Raw genomic sequence first — 16,970 nt, 5'->3', positions numbered from 1 at the left:
GAGTTATTTTGGGGTGCTCAGGAGTAAAGCAGATATGATCTACGACACACTAACCTAGACAGCTGTGCTCTCACAGCTTGGATCAAATCACCAGCCCAAGACATCTCCTGTCCTCTCCCAACTACAAGGATAACAGTTTCCCATGACAAAGGAACCTGCTGTCCCAGCACCAGACCCTACAGCTCTAAGAGTGATGAATTCTCCTGAGCCTGCTTGGCCTGCCTTGTTTGCAGGTGACCTTTGAGACAGTATCAGAACAACCCAGCACAGGCACAGCAGTGCCAGCAAAATTGACTGGCAAAGTCTAAAAGTCAAAATTTAGCAAAGTCTAAAAGTGCTAGGAATTGCAAGCCTGGAAGATTCAGGATTTAATGAGCACAAGCTGAGTGCCCTGCCACCCCCCCTACCCCAACTCTGTACAGCCTTCTGGTGTTTTATTAAGTTATTTCAAACCCTCCTCTGATGTTAAAGCCTTTGAGACAACTTCATTTATCTCCCGAATACTCTCAAAGTGTACTCTCTATTTTCAGATCTCAGTTCCTCGGACACATTCTTGCCTTTTCCTAGAATGCACTTTAAAGACATTTCTAAAGTTTGCCATCACTCGACCCTGCCTGAGCAATATTACATTTCTAATTATTCTACCCTGTATAATGAACTGAATTTGCTTCCTATTTCCTTTGTCCAGGGCTCTTTTGATTTCTGTTTGTTTTTTTTTTTTTTTTTAAACCTCTTCTGCCCCCTTTCTCCATCTAGCCAAGATGAACTGAGTTTTCCTCTGTTCTGTTCTTGTTCTATATTGAGATATTCTTGCCTGATGTTATGTTATACATCCATCCCAAGGCAGTGAAAAATCATCCTCTTCTGCTGTATTGTGGTACACAATACAATGCCAAAATGTCAAAGAGCATCCTACACATCAGAGACTGGAGCCTAGAGGATTTACAGGAAGAACTGTGATCACAAGGGGACATAGACCTTTATTTATTTGCTGTGTTGCTTTTGGGTACTTCTATGGTCATTCCTATCAACCACACATTGTCTGCAATTTGGTACACCCTAGCACAACCCTCAAGCCAGCCTGGCCCAGAGGCAAGTGAGGAAGGGGACAAGAGGAAGGAAAGTAGAGAGAAAGGAAAAGGACAAGCACAGCATGAGGTGGAAAACACACTGCGGATAGGGAAACCAGGAACGGAGGGGTGGCTGACAGGAGACTGCTGCACAGGGTGGCTGCAAGAAGTGGGATGGGAGATGTCCAGTCCCTGCAGCAGTGCAGGGGACCGAGCAGAAGTGCAGGCGGGAGCCAGGCTTTTGAGAGGACTTGGTTTTCAGAATCGGCAGTGGGAGTTGCATCTTCTGACACCTTTGTAGCCTCCACAGGGCACTCATGGACGTTGCAAAATGTTTCCCTTCTGCTTCCCAACTACCTCCTTCTGCCCTGCTCCAAGAGACAAGTCATGCTGGTCCTGCCAGCCAGCAACTACTCACCAGCCAGCTCCAGTTCCTGGGGACCAGATGAAAAATCCTGTTCCTGGAGTCACAGCTGTGCCATATGCTGCTGAGCCAATGCTGTTCTCTGCCTCAGAGATGGACACACTTCACACAGTGACAGTAATAGTCTTTCAGATGAAAATACAGTTTACAAGAGGAAGTAAGTTAATTTATAATTAACTCGAGATGCCTGAGCCCAAGACAAGGAACACTTTTTAACTGGCAGCCAGATGGCTTTGTGGGCTCTGTTCCTTAAACCATTTATCAGCTTTTCATCTCAGAGACTGCCAGTCAAACAGCAGGCCCTGGAAATTATCCTACCACCTCTCCAGGAGGGTATTTTTGTATAGAGGTCTTGATGGATTTCCAAACTTTATATAAGTAACTTAATTTACTACAGCCAGACTTTCTTCACTAAGGGAATGTAGGACAGAGACTTTTGTTTTGCATGGAAGGGTTGCAGATTTAAGATTTCCTTCCCTTCCTTACCTAAAAGAAAAACTAATTACTACTTAAATAGAAGTGAGAAGCTTTTCTTTGAGCCCCCTTGTGTCTGTTACAGACACAACTCTCCAGGTCTTTGCTCTTTGGTGTGTATGCCTTTGTAACAAGCTCTCTCACAGCCGTGCAGTTTTCTAGCACCTACTGGTGCTAGAAAAGTATTCTATTGCAACTGGTAAAGATTTCCTCTTCTGTACACAAAATTAATATTCTTCCTAGAGGAAAATCATAGCAATGAGCATCTTCTGCTCTGCACCGCTACACAAGTGCATGTGAAAATGCTGACTTCAGACATAAGCATTTGATGCCCCATGCAGTGTTGATTCCAGAAGGTCAGACTTTAACGCCCATGGGACTCTTCTCTCCCCACCTCCTGCATGGCAGAAGCCAGAAACTTCTCCCCATGATTCCTGTATTTGAGGCCAAAGCACCTGCATCGAAGGAGTTGCCCAATTAGTTTGATGGTTACAATGCCTTTATCATTACAGATAATTTTAACATCAAATTGTCTTGGGATGCTACTCTGCACTGGTCTTCTTCACTGAAGAGCCATCAAGTTCTGTGTTTTGGTCATCAACTTACTCAATTTTTCTCTCTATGCTTTTTCAAACAAAATGGATACTATAAGGGGTTTGGGTTTTTCTGGTTTTTTTATAGAAACACTTTATTGCTGCAGTCAATAACCCTGTGTATCACACACAAATAACCAATTACAGTTTAAGAAACTAAAAATAATTCTGCAAGTGGTAATACTGAGAAAACGAACATACATGAAAGGATACAAAACTATACATTAAGTTACTAGAAATTTAATAACTAAAAAATTCTGCAGAAGTATGAAGTGTCTTGTATAAACATTATACAACACATGCCAGTGTAAAGTTCTTCAACATTATACAATTACCTATCTACAAATGTTTTACCTAAATACAAGATTAGCTGCAATTTTTAAACAGTTACCTTCTATACAAAGACAAGTGCTTTCAGTACTTCATTGGAATATACAGACACCGCAATATCTCAAAACTAAAAAATAATCACAAAATAAAAGGTCCCACTTAGAAATTTTCTTTGTGTATCTAATACAACACTAAGGAAATTCAGCCAGCAATAGCCTTGCTTTTGTACTTACCCTTTTTGACCCATATCTGAGAGGGACCCAACCCAGGGTCACTGAGCTCCCCCCTTTCATTGCTGGCCAGTCTCCAGAGCAGACCACACCAGAAATCTGTATCTTAACACACGTCAGCTTTAGGAGAAATTTGGACCTGGTTCCTAATTTGCAATGGATACATACTCTGCCACACACAGGGCAGAAACTCCTGTGCCTGGTGACATCCATGCATCACTTCCAAGGTTTCCCATGAGTGGCAGGCCAAGCAGCCCCCCTTCCTCACAGCACCAAGCGGGCCTCGTGCTACGGTCAGTACAGAGGGCTGGCTTGAACAGAGTTATGACTGCTTCCCAGGAACTCCCAGGCACAGCACAGAGGCCCAGTACTTCTCCAACCCCTTGGAGGCTCATTTGGTCTTGACTGAATGCCTCATTGCTGAAGCAAAGCCAATCTCAACGACACTTAACCAGAGGCAGCTGTCCCAGGGTCTGGCCATCTCTTTAGAGCATATTTTAAACACCACTCTCACTCCCAAAATAGAGGCTCACAGTTGAAAAAAGTCCTGAGAATCCACAGGAATTTAGTATCTCATCAGCTGTTACACAGGATCAACCTTCTGCAGCACACACCTGTATTTCTAACATAAATAATATATTCATGACCTGGCAGATTCATCCAATGTGACACAGCAGGGGAATTGCCTTGGCCTTGGCCCAGATGGTGTCTTTTCGGACAGGAGTGCTGTCAATAGAATGGGGTCAGTTATCTGGGGCACTGGACATATCAGCAAAGGCTCTGGCAACCCAGGGGAGGGACTGTAGTAGATGGCATTAAGCCTATGCTCCCTCCTACTTAAATTCTGGTGTCAGGCAAGTCCCAGTGTAACCCAAGCTAACTTTGGCCAAGGTACAAGGACCAGGCTTCTATTTCAGTAATTTCAAAAGCTGCCAGAAGGAAGTGCTGGGAAGCCTCATCTAACAGGGGGTGATTGTTCCCCTTACTGACATCTGAACAGAAAGGACAGAGCTCACCTGAGCTGGCATCAGTGCCTCACAGCTGGAAGCTGAAAAAAGTCAACAGTATCTTCTTGAGGAGAAAGAAGAAAAAAAGCACCATTCAGCCTTCTCAAACATTTGATGGCATCATGCAGAAGCAGAGAACTGCATCTCCAGAAGCTCACCATTAACACCAAGCAAGAATCAGCATGAGAAGTGTCACCAGCATAAATGAAACCCCCTGACAGATGGATCTCTTCTGCAGTCTTTCTTGGTATAAGCATTCCTAAGCAGTATAAAGAATTTAAATAATAGGCCTTAATTTTCATTCAGAAAAGAACTGCTGGGAGAGGGAATTCTTAGCAGCAACAGTGGCTAAAACATTTTCATTCACAAGTATTTTTCCCCAAGTGATTTTGCTGGAAATGATTTTTCTTTACAAGTTAAGATACTCAGGGGCACAGCAAAAACCTTCAGTACCCTGAATACACTGAACAATACCTGGCACATTCCACATGCAGCTCCCAAAACACCAAATGAGATTTTGCAATGTTTCACCTAGAATCATGTACAACAGTGACTGAAGCAGAACCAGCAAGTTCGGGCGATGTCAGAACATTGCTCACACACCAGAGCCACTCCTGTGAGCTGGAGAACAGCCAGGTTTCACACCAGGTTTCCCACCAGGACCTGTCCATCTTCGTTTCACCCAGCGGCCGCAGACGGGATGAGCAGCGCACAGCATCGCTCGGCAGCTGATCCTGTGCATCTCGCAGCTGTTCCGTGAACCTCTCACACACGGGCAGGCCTTGTGCACTTGGGCATTTCAGAAGAACATCATGGAGGTATGCAAGACCTCATACTTAACCCACTTGAGTTTATCTAGTGAATCTTTCACAGAACACAACACAAAACAAAACAAGACAGTGTATTATCTGGGTTCTCATAATAGAAGAGGATCACCCACAGCAGAGTTCAGGAAAGGTCTTGAGTAATTGCACTTTAAATATGGCAGGCACAGGCAACAAACTCTGCATTGTATGGTCACAAAGACTGCCCCGATACTAGCAGGGTATGCAGGGTTTGTCTGCCTGTATCACTTAAGCATGGGACATCCTGACAGCTAGTACAGTACACAAATCCATGCCGGTGCAGCTTTACCAGGACTGCCCAGAGGTCTGGATGTTTTAACACATGTCAAGAACAAGGTACCACATTGTTCATGAAGATCACAGACAGTAAGTGTCAAGCATGAAGTGACAGAGGCACATGTGCATTTCCTGTAACAGCTTCCAGAAACCACTGGGATGAGTGTTCTCTTACCAGAGTCCCTTCTCTGCCTTCTATTAAAATATTGATTTAGAAATAAATTAATATTACATTTTAAGGAAAAAAATCCCTGATCTCTTACTGTTATATTTTAAGAAGTCTTAAAGCAGCTGCTTTTACTACGAAAAGAATGTACCCAAAGTTGTACTTCAAAAATACTAAATGAAACTTGAACTAGAGCTAAGAATTTAGTTCACTATCTCAACAAGTAAACAGAAACTTTTACCTGAGAAGTCCAGGCAACTCCTACTAAAACCAGCCATATTATCGTCACTGACTTGACAGAGATTTAGACAGGGCTCAGGTAGGGAAAGTCAGCTTTCAAATGTAGAGGCCTCATGTGCTGACTTTTCATGGGGCTTCGTTTCTGCTCTAGTCACACTGAACCTTTGGTTAAATGAGGGCTTAAAGCTGGACAGTGGTGCAGTGAAACAGACTGGGTAAATAAATCAACTGCAGACACCCCAGGCTTTGCGAAACTCTGTCTAAAGTCTTGCTAACAGATTTTAAAGCTGTCCCTCTCTTTGCATGAATGCTGACTGATCAAAAAGCCAATCCCAAATTCAAAAGCACAGATATATATTATTTTCTGACCACAGAGTGCATCACATCAAGCAGGTACTTCAAAAATTTATCCACTTAATGTGATATTTACTTCCCAGACTTGTATGTCAGCATTTCCTCTGACAACATCAAATTATTGGGTAATTCACACAAGACATAGCACTAAAGAAAGAAAACCAGTTTCAGCTGTATTGACTCAGTTTCCTCTTTTCCATAACAGCTCACATTTTTATCAATATAGCAACAAACCCTTTGCCAATAGTTTGGAATGAAAGCTACATCAGGTATGTGCAGGTATGTTGATGGTTTGACCTGCTGGGGGAAAAAAAAAATCAAAACCAGTCCCCAAAACAGAGCACTGGAAACAAACATTGTACACATCCACTACTCCTCATACACAAGTCAGAAGTGCAATATCCTCTGAAGAAAATTTCTCCTCAAAGGAAACCCAAAGAGGCAGAATTTTTTAGTGTTACGTTTAGTAAGATAATGTGGGCATGTGTGGGAAATCACAGGCTGAAATTTAATTTTTTTTTTTCATAAGGCAAGAGGTTTATGTTCCAGAAGAATAGATGGGGTAAAGATGAAGATATGTTTAAAAAATGACACATTCTTTCAAGTTTCATTCTCATTTGACATACATATCACAAAATAAACATTTTTAAAAGTGCTATATGCTTTGTAAGTCTCATTGCAATATGTAAAGCAAAATTTTACACCTGCTGCTTGAGACACAATGTTAGTGGCAGTGTTAGTGGTAGATTAGACTCCCTCTCATTTCTCTCACTGTCTGGGACAACCTCCTTCATCACACACAAAGAACAGACCAACCAACCAACCCCACACTACACATCCTCCAGAATCACTTAAGAGTCGTGTTTTAAAGTTACAGACTCCATGAAGTTGATGACAGCTCGCTAGCGGCTTCCTTGATACCAAACCCAAGGCTCATTCTACCCTGTGAATGCCTCATCCTGTGGCTCTTTGATCAGCCAGAAGGAGACACAAAATGTTGAGAGGTATGCAACCATGATGACATTGACAGATATGCCTAAGGGATTTAAAAAAATTCCAACAACAAAAACAAACATAAAAAATTCATCCGCCAGCCCTCAGCTGTTTGCTGATGTTAAAAAGGTAGAGCAGTTTGCAGTAAACAATGATATTCAAATCTTCAAGGACATATGGAAATACCCCTTCCACCTAGAAATCAGACGTGAAGGATTTCTGCAGCACAGTCTTCTGGCTCTGTGTAATGTGAAGAGTTTGTGTCTGAATGGTGAACCCCAAACATTTCTTTACTTTCGAAGTTTGGCTCCATTAGTGCAGGTTTTTCAAAAATATTCTTTTTGCTAGTTTCTGGACAGTTTTGTACATATATTACTCGGTTATAAGCTTTAAGTCTCTTCCACAGCTGTACGTACACCTTGCATTGTACATACATGAACAGAAGTCCTCCAGTGAAACCAATAGCCACAACTACCAGCTTAGTCCAAAATGGCCACTCTAGAATACCTGGAAGTAAGAAAATAAAAAGAAGAATTAAATTCATCTCAGAAATTGCCAGTCAAACAGCAGGCCCTGGGAATTATCCTACCATCTCCCCAGGAGGGTATTTTTATATAGAGGTCTTGTTGGGTTTCCAAATTTTATGTAAATAGCTTAATTTACTACAGCCAAACTTTCTTAAGCTGGACTAAACTGGATCTTTCAAAAATGCACTGTAAGGAAACTGTCACGGAGTTTGGGTCATGCCTGCTATTCTTATTTTGCAATTTTTCCTGTCTGGCTTTTTTTCCTCTTCAAGTCAGACACACAGACTTCTGCTTCACATATCACATTCTTCCCCACCAGAGAAAAAACAAAAACAACGGATTTTCTGTGTCTGAGCCTTGATGCAGTACAATCACAGAGTCAAGGCAACTACCAGTAATATGCTTAGGTCCTTTTACACCTGTTTTTAAACAAAGATTGGATCAAATTATGAAAGGAATTCTATGCTATGGTTTCCTCTTCATAGCAGAGACTCAACTCAGTGACCCAGTGAGTCTGTTCCACTCTGTGATCACACAGCACATGGAGACATAAAGGAATGATTGTTACCATATAGCTTGACATGTTTGTTATGCAGACAAGGAAAATTTTATCTGCATCACACTCAGGAACTTGTATCTGAACTAGAGCATCTCCTCTGATACAAAACTGCAAGTGCTAGAGATGCTGAAGCATTCCAAGCTTACCCTCTGTCCTTAAAAACTACCACTATCACTTTTTGCCTAAATTTGTCTAGCTTGAACATTTAGACAGTGGATCTTGTTACATTTCTATCAACCACTTTTAAATGAAAAACTATTGATTTTATACATATTCTGCTTACATAGGTCCTGTATTCATCCAGCCTCTTTAAAATAAGTGCCATCACAAGATGGATATAAAACTACGCTGAATCAACCATTATCAGGTTTTTTTAGAGAATAAAATCGTATCTTTCCAACTCTTCAAAGTTTTAAGTAAGATACAGGGCTGGTGTTGTTTTGGAAATGCACAGCAGTGTGGGAGGAATTAAAATATTTCAGTCCCAAAATACAAAGGGCATTGCAGCCCTACTACTGATGAAATCCCATATCTGACCCTCTGATTCAAAGGTGAGCTGTCTGATGCTGTCTGTAGGCAGTGACAGCACATGCTTGCCGCTGTGTGGACATGAATATATATCCACACACACTTCCTGCATCCCCCAGCTCATTACAGCACTCCCTGGATTTAGAATCCAAATGAAAGGAGAAAAGAAAACACTACAATATGTACCAAATATTCACATCATTCCTCCTAGTTATGTTCATCTAATATATTTACAGGATAAAATAACCTGGAGATGATAAAGCTTTGAAAACATATCCTTTTCATTATCATGTGGAAACCTTACACTTTTGAAAGGCCAATAATGTTCACTGTTCATGGAAGAAATGGGGTTGGATGGAACTTAAACTAAGAGATTTCATTGAAAGCAGCTTCCTGACTGAAGTCGTGAACAATGCAACTATAGCCTAAATGAGAAATGAGAGGATAACTTTTTAATTTCAAGTGATTCTGCTCTGAAGAGACTTTAACAGCTCTGTGGATTTACAGGTTTAGCAGTGCTCAACTACCTCCCCAAAGGACACTGTTGAATCACCAGCAAAACATTTTCCATCTGCATGTCTGGTTGGCATGCAGTGCTCTGTAAGCAAGGACAGCTTGCCTTCTAACAGCTTCCATCTATTCCATCCCCACCTTCAGGCTCAGCTGCCTGAGGAACAGTTTTGTGACAGCTGCAAATCTGCAGCCCAGCATACCTGAGTAAACACATTTCAGCTTGGTACATTTACTGCTGACATATTGAAGAAAACCTTCTATTCAAGAAGTTAAGGTACCTGTGCACTGGGATGGCAGCCCTTGATAAGATTGCAAGCATCTTATCTCAGTTGTGCAAATTGTAGTCCTAATATTCAACTTGAATTTCTTCTGCTTCAAGTGCAATCACTCATCAAAGTTCTCCCAGCCTAACATGGCTCTCACTGATGACTAACCCAGCCCACAGATGACTGGGCGGAAAGAAAACCCTGTTGATTTACCTCAAAGATTTGAATTTAGGTTCCTCTTACTTCTTCTCTTTTTAAAAACTGTTCCAGTTTTGCCCAGTTTAAAGGTAGTCATAGCAGCAAACAAATGCTTATATCCTTATCTGCAAATTTAGACCTGAATTTGCTGAGGCAGTGCAACTTTGTGTCTGGCTACAGTGGATTAGCTCTCATATCCATGCATTTCACAACTGCAAACTAAATTAACCTGAAATGGATTTAAAAAGTACCCATAGATTAATTCACTGCTTAATTTACTGATTTAACAAAATAATTTTAGAACTCTGCTTTTAAACCAACCCAACACCAGGGTAAAGCTGACTAGTTTAAGCTTAACACTTATGTTCCACATCCTCTCTGCAATCAGGATAAATAATTATTCTAAGAGAATAAGTGTGAAGATAAGCAAGTAACATACCAGTAGTTTGTCCCTGTTTAATCTCTTCAGCAGTCCTGTCTATCAGGACATAGAGAGACCACACAACGCAGGTGATGGCAATGATATGGAATGTTACAGAGCACATGATCTTCCTCCTCTCGCTGGCTGTCATCTGCAGCTTCTCCCACTGGCAAAAAACCAGGAACCAGAGCAAGAGATTAGGAGTTTATTGTAGTTACTAGAGAGTATGAGAAGAGAACGTTGAGAAGAACGAAAGCCAGACAGGAGACCAGTTTCCTCCTAACAAGGATTTTAAAAGTCAGATGGCATCATTGCTTTGGTCACAGCATGTGATGTGTGATGGCTGGCAGCTCACCCTGCTGTGACAGGTGCCATCCTGGTGCCAGAGGGGACTCAGCTCCCACCCGGCGTCTCAGGACACTGTCATCACACCCTGCTTACCCACACAGGGCAGCTCCAGCACAGAGGGCCCCAAGCAGTGCTGCTCCTTCCTGTGTTCCCCACTCGACAGCAGGTACCCACAGCTGCAGCTGAGCATCTCCAGTGGGAGGGGGTACCCTTGCTCAGGGAGGCGTTCAACAGAACAACGGAAGTGGCCCATGGTTCAACTGGCCAGGGTGTGTAAGGACACCTCGTGGTGGGCTCTCAGAGTCCCATGGCTGTTCAGCTCTCACCTCCTGCCTCTGGGGGTTTCACTCAATCTTCACTTGTATTTAACATCACTTATAGCAGCGACACTCACACTTTATTTTCAGTGTTTCAAGTGCACTTAAATACATATGCCCTAAGAATATAGAGTAGAATGGGGGTGACAGCTTTTCTAAGTGAGAGGATGCAGCAAATTAAATCCCCAGATCTGCATCTAACAATAATGCTCAAATAGCCCAAAACAAAACCACAAAACCAGGCAAATGTACTTTCAGGAAGATACAAGGAAACCAGACAATTATTATAGATGCTTTTAATATGCCAAGCATACCTGGGACACCCAGAAGCTGTGTTTTAAATTTCTTTTCTCTAATTTTGCCTATGTATATGATGAAAGTTTTTGCATGTGGGACACATATTCCTCAGCATATCTGCTTGGAAGAGAGTTATGACAGGCTTTTCTCACATTTCCACAAAATACATGCTGGGACATATAAACATCTCATGCATAAAAAGGTGCATTTGATGTCTTGTAGAATAATTTGTAGAAAAAGGGGACTTCAAAAAGGAGGCTTAATGTGGAAGAGGGTAAGGATGACCTTAATGGTATGACTGAAATCATCCATTATGTTGAATTATTGCTTCCACTGCCACAAAACCAAGAATGGTTGAAACATGAGACAGAGATTTTGTGATTGTCTCTGTGCTGCCAGACACATCTCTTTGTCCAGCCCAAGCCACATTTCCAGTTATGTGGGCATCCAAACCTCATCATGGCAAAAGAATTGAGAACTTCCACGAATGACATGCTAGACTTGTTGTACTAGAAAGCTGTATTTTTTCAATCATTTTAGAAAAAGATTGGACAAAACATTCCCTTTGCATGTTGTATTTTAAATAGGAAATTGTTTTTGCTTCTATAAAAAGGTGTTGCCTTCTGATAGAAAGTACAACTTAATAAAATTATTTTGCCAAAAAGCAACCATGTTAAATCTATTTGCAAATGCCTTTACAGAGTCAGGAGGACCTTTGCTTTGACTAATTTACAGTTCTCTTTTCTGTTCCACAGCTTGGGCTCCTCTGCTGGACAATACCTCCTGTGCACTGCTGGCTCCACAGTCACAAAACCAGCTTGCACCACCTCATTGCTTCAAGAGAGATGACTGCAAAGCAAAACAGAAAATATTCTGCAAATTGCACTCTAGGAGGAAACTTTGAGGAAACTCATATCTGTAGGTCCCTGCTGTATTATTATGATGACACAGCATGTGCCATTTCCCACTTAAAATAATCAGCAGGTCTGGACTTTTTAAGTGTTGTTAAAACAAAAAACAACAACAAAAAAAAAGCCCAGCAGAAAATTTAGATTTAATGTCTCTTTTTTTTCATTGAAATTTTAAAATTAAGAATCTCTCTCTTGTCTGCCCCATCTTCATTTGAGCCATGACAAATTTTGTTCTCACCCTTTTCCCTTAGTAACAGTGTTTGAACAGCCCAATGCTGCACAACAACCTTTAGATGCCATGGAAGTTTTAATTCCATTTGTACCCTACAGACAAAGAGAAGCCCTATTATTTTCCCATCCTGATCATACTCACCAGTTCCAGGCTGTTTTCTCCTGACTGAAAGGCTGCCATAAGGGCTGAGTTGAAGATACAGAGGCATCTTATCTTTTTACTGCGGCTGAACCTCTAAAAGGACTCTTTATATATATTTGAGAGGCAAACTCCTTCTATTTATGGTTCTATCCCTACCTTCTGGCAACTTGTCTGCTTCCCACAGATGACCTGTTCAGATATAACTAATGATGTTGAGTGACTAATTTCTGAAGGTACACAATATTTTTTTTCCCCACAGGGCACAAATATTCAGAAAATTTTCACCACCCACTTCAGGCAGAGTAAGCATAGAAAAAAAAAAGCAGTCAACTGACAACTATAGCAACTCTTCTTTGGATTCTCTAGAGTAATTTCTTTCCTGTCCTATAGCTGGGCTGTGCAAAGTATGGTCTGTGCTGACAAAAGAGCTTATGATGACCACCAATACTGCAGCTCAGAAACAACTACATTCTGTGCCAAAGGGCTACCAAGCCAAAATCTGCAGTTTTAGAAGGCAATGATCCACCACAGTCACAAACAAAGGACATCTTATCCACTGGACATGCTAAGCTATACACTTTGCAGACAGTACATCTCCCTGAAAAAATAAGAAGTGTTTGAAATATGCTCTGTTTTCTGTTAGAAGTCACTTCTAGGATTTGGACAAGTTTTCGTAACAGTTTTTGGATAGCTGCAGTCTGAACTTCTCACCCTACATGACTTAGGCTCATCATAACTGAATTTAATGTTTCTCATTTATTCTAGTTCCAGACTGAGGTTATCATTATCAACCTCTTCCACTTTGGTAGATATGGCAAGATTTGTCTGTGCTAACAATACCAGTGACTTCCATCTCAAAATCCTGACAACTGACATTGAAAGCTCAGAGGATGTGGGAGAACAAAATGAGGATAGAAGCACAAACTGATCTTAGCACCTATACTTTAAGTCACCAGATTTATGAAAGATACTTATCTATTACACAAAAGTACAGGTTCTAGTCATTCACAGCCTAACAAAAATGTAAAAATGAAAACTTACTTAACAGGGAACCACCTTTTACTTATAATGTATTAATTTCACTAAGTTAAGTTTGATCCTTTAAAGAGAAAAAGAAAGCTACAAATTTTAACTAAATTAAATCCAAGAAGTGTGATTTAAAGTAAATTGAATGTTAAACCCTCATATTTTGAAGAGAACTTAAAAGCCATGAAGATCTTAGAGCCACAAACTAAAGCAGCTAACAGTAATACAAAGCTCCCCATTAAAAAAAATATTGGTAACTGTAGAGTTTTGTGCTCTAAAATCTACAGAAAAATATCAGATTGTTGCATGGACATATATATATATATTTTACACACGCACACATATATATATACATATACATTATATATATATATATATATATATATATATATATATATACACAGAAAGCTGCTGGGCTGTAACAGCTGTTATCAGAGCTGGATTCCAGTGATGTTGAATTTGCCAGGGTGAGTGCTAATTCAAATCCTTTTGTACCTATACAAGACTGACCAGAGTTACTAAGGAGCCACAAAACCATTAATAAATACATGGTGGGTGCTGCAGGCTCGTAGGACAGCCTGTTTCAGAGTGGATCTCTGTTTAACAAATCATGTCCTCGGGGAAGCAGGTCCTTTGCCTACCTTTCTCAAAGGCTTCAGTTTTGTCTCCATGATGAACTCATACTTGCACAGTTCACAGCATCGCGTATCCGAACTCTTGATCCATTGCTGCAGACAGGCCTGGTGCACAAAATGAAGACTTCCCGTACAGTGACAGGGGGTAATCAAAGGGCTCTCATCATCTCCTTCACAGTGACATATCCTGAATCAGAAGCAAAGCTGCTCATTAGGAGAAGAGGAAGCAGAAAGGATGTGGAAGAGCCATGTAGTATCTGTGATCACACATGGATGTTCACTGAGGATCCCGAGACATATAAATCAAAGGAATGTGTTCCACAAAGGAGCTAAAAATTAAACAACTCAATTGCTGCACAAGCACATACACAGGCACAAAATAATTAAGCACAGACACAGCTAACTAAAGAGCTGCTTTCTCACAGATGATGCACACACAGAGCCTGACAGAAATGCAGTACCTAAAAGAAAAAACTGAGCAAGAAATGACAACGTTCCACCCAGACCAATAGCACTTAACTGCAAATAGCATTTAAACAGATCAGACAGCACTTCCCAAGACAAAATATGCACAGAGAGGTACAGCTACTCATGCACTACAGTCTGAAATAGAAGAGAAAAAATTCCAATACCAATGCTGAAACAGCCCACCTCAGGATCATGAACAACTAATTAAGACAGCCTGGATTTTACACAAGTGATTAATTTCAATGCAAATTCCTGAGAGACAGATTCACAATGCAAAACTACAGCACTGAATCTGAATCCCAAAACACACTTACTCTAAATGGTTTTGCTTCTCCAAATCTGACTTAGTAAGAGTTGGTAAGGAAGCATCAGCTCTGCAAAATTCCCTATTTTTCTCACAGTCTAACTGTGCAAACAGCAAAGACATCGGATAAAGAGTTACTACCAGCTGTTGACATTTGATTTCCAGATTCAATTTATACACAACCCCTGGGTAGCATCAAGCACTGTGAAGTCCTTTTAACCATGTGAAGAGGTCATGAATTGAAAGGGGGATGGTGAGGAGCACAGGGAATGAATACAAGTTACCAAGCATATGTGAAGTACATTCTGGCCTGCTGCCATCCCTGTCTATTACTGACATCTCTTACTGATGTGTAGCATCTTGCCTCTTGAGACCTTGCTGATAGCTGGCAAGTGGAACTGAAGGCGTGGGTGGATTACAACAGCATCTTGTTGATGGTAAGAACTAGATATGGTGGTAATGAGGGGGGAAATCAAATAATATTGGAGAGTAATAATAAAGCCAGCTTTAGGAAGTGCTGTTAGGGAGGAGAAAGACTAGGGTAATAAAATGCTAGGTAGAGGGATTAGACATTTGCTCCTGAACTTGATGACTCTTGCTCCTTAAGCACATTTTTGGTGTGGGACAGGGCAGACCAGCAGACAAGTCACTGTGAAGACAGTCCAGATCTTGTTGTTCCTAACACCTGTGCACATGATTAATCCTCTGTAGCTGGAATAAGGACACCCATCATTTTTGAACCTCACACTATGGACATCACACAGGCCTACCACTAACAGCCAGCACTCAGATACCCTTTGACCAAGACAACCAGGAAGCCCTTAATGAATAAAAAAGTGTGGTGAGCTACAAACTGAGGGGGGAAAAAATATCTAAAGCTATATTGATCTGATCTCACGAGCAATTTTCAAGCAGTCTGTTTTCCTCCTGATTCCCCACCTCTGACCAAGCTAGCAGTACTGTCAGGACAACACATTGCTCATTAAAATCTAAGACATGTTCAGCTTGACCTTTATGATGCGTAGCTGAGTCTCTCATAGTATTCCCAGTTTGGGCACTGATAAAATATCTCAGAACCCCAAAACTGAAATAAATTTTAGGAGAATTTATTTGACTCCAAAGGAACTTATTTTGCTTAGTAGCCTTGTTAAGTGCATCAGAAGGGTGCAGGACCGCAGAGAGAAGGCTGCATGCTTTAAATCACACATACTGTATTAGCAAGGTGACAGGGTAAAAGAAGAGACAGAAAAAGCACAAAGGCAGGGGAAAGCAGAACAGTCACCACCGCACATGAGAGGGTTAAAAAGGTAGGTGGTTCTCTGGTAAACCAACCTGCAGGTATCCCCCGATGTGGACACAGGGGACAGAGGGGGTAACTTTTCTGAGAGGGGGGAAGGGCAGTCAAGGTCACTGTCCTTCTCAACTGAACAGAGTGGTGCCCGCTGCTCTTTTGTTTTGAGTTTCACTGAGGTGCTGTCCTCAAAGACGTCATCATCTCCCATATCATCAGAGCAGAAGTCTGTGCTTTCCACCAGCATGCTGGAGGATTTGTCAGCTTGGAAGTGACTGGAATAGCTCTCCAGTTCATGAAATTTATGCAGGCTGCTGATGCTGGAGGTGTGAGAGAAGGAAAAAAGGTAACGCAACAGTTTTTTGCTCCTTGAGGAGTCATGGTCCACCTTGTCCTCCAGCAGGGGGATATGTACAGCGCTGTGGTTCTCTGCTCCTCCCGATGCACTTGAGTAGTTGGAAAGGGAAGGGATATAGGAGTGCTTAGAATTGCTAAAAGAAAGAGGCCTGAGATTCAGCGGTTTCCTCTCTTTAAGATGAAATTTGTTAATCCTTAAACACTGCTCTTGATTCAGGGTCAGTTTGCCTTCTGAGCGTGTCCGCTCCACATAATCAAAGCACTCACTGGTGCTCTGCGCCTTCTGGTCCACGTCATTGAGGGACTTGGAGAATTTCAGGGTGCGGGTAGGCTTTACATTCTTAGCAGACCTGAGTGCCTGGCCCCGATCCTGCCCACGGGAGTTTCTCTTTGCTGCATGTAACGTGTCCTGACAGATTACTGTCACAGTGACCCCTTGTGTCATAGGGCTCTGGCAGTGCGGATTTTTCAAGACAACAGCAGACTGCACTGGACTGTGATGACAACACTCAGAAAACACTGCACTGGAACTGCATGCAGAATAGTGGAATAAAAGCACATAAAGTAAAAAAAAACCAATTAAAAAAGAGAACATATATAATTAAAAGTGAAGAAATGAGAATTACAGC

General features: G+C 41.5%; 1 protein-coding gene across 2 annotated transcripts in view; it reads right to left on the bottom strand.

Moving 5' to 3' along the window:
* Window positions 1-2,623: 2,623 nt before the first annotated feature.
* MARCHF8 (membrane associated ring-CH-type finger 8) overlaps window positions 2,624-16,970 on the bottom strand; it is a 90,275-nt gene continuing 75,928 nt past the window's right edge. The window contains exons 5-8 of one of the 2 annotated variants that reach the window (XM_053949091.1): window positions 16,026-16,871; window positions 13,928-14,108; window positions 10,033-10,180; window positions 2,624-7,509 (exon numbers count right to left, since the gene is read on the bottom strand). In XM_053949091.1, the coding sequence (XP_053805066.1) occupies window positions 7,205-7,509; window positions 10,033-10,180; window positions 13,928-14,108; window positions 16,026-16,871 (1,480 nt within the window). In that variant the 3' untranslated portion in view covers window positions 2,624-7,204. The remainder of the gene's footprint in view (window positions 7,510-10,032; window positions 10,181-13,927; window positions 14,109-16,025; window positions 16,872-16,970) is intronic. The other variant, XM_053949092.1, reaches the window with a different exon arrangement.

Source organism: Vidua chalybeata, chromosome 8, assembly GCF_026979565.1.
Source record: "Vidua chalybeata isolate OUT-0048 chromosome 8, bVidCha1 merged haplotype, whole genome shotgun sequence".
Lineage (NCBI taxonomy): Eukaryota > Metazoa > Chordata > Aves > Passeriformes > Viduidae > Vidua > Vidua chalybeata.
The sequence above is the reverse complement of the archived record's forward strand: the minus strand, read 5'-3'. Positions and strand labels throughout refer to the sequence as shown.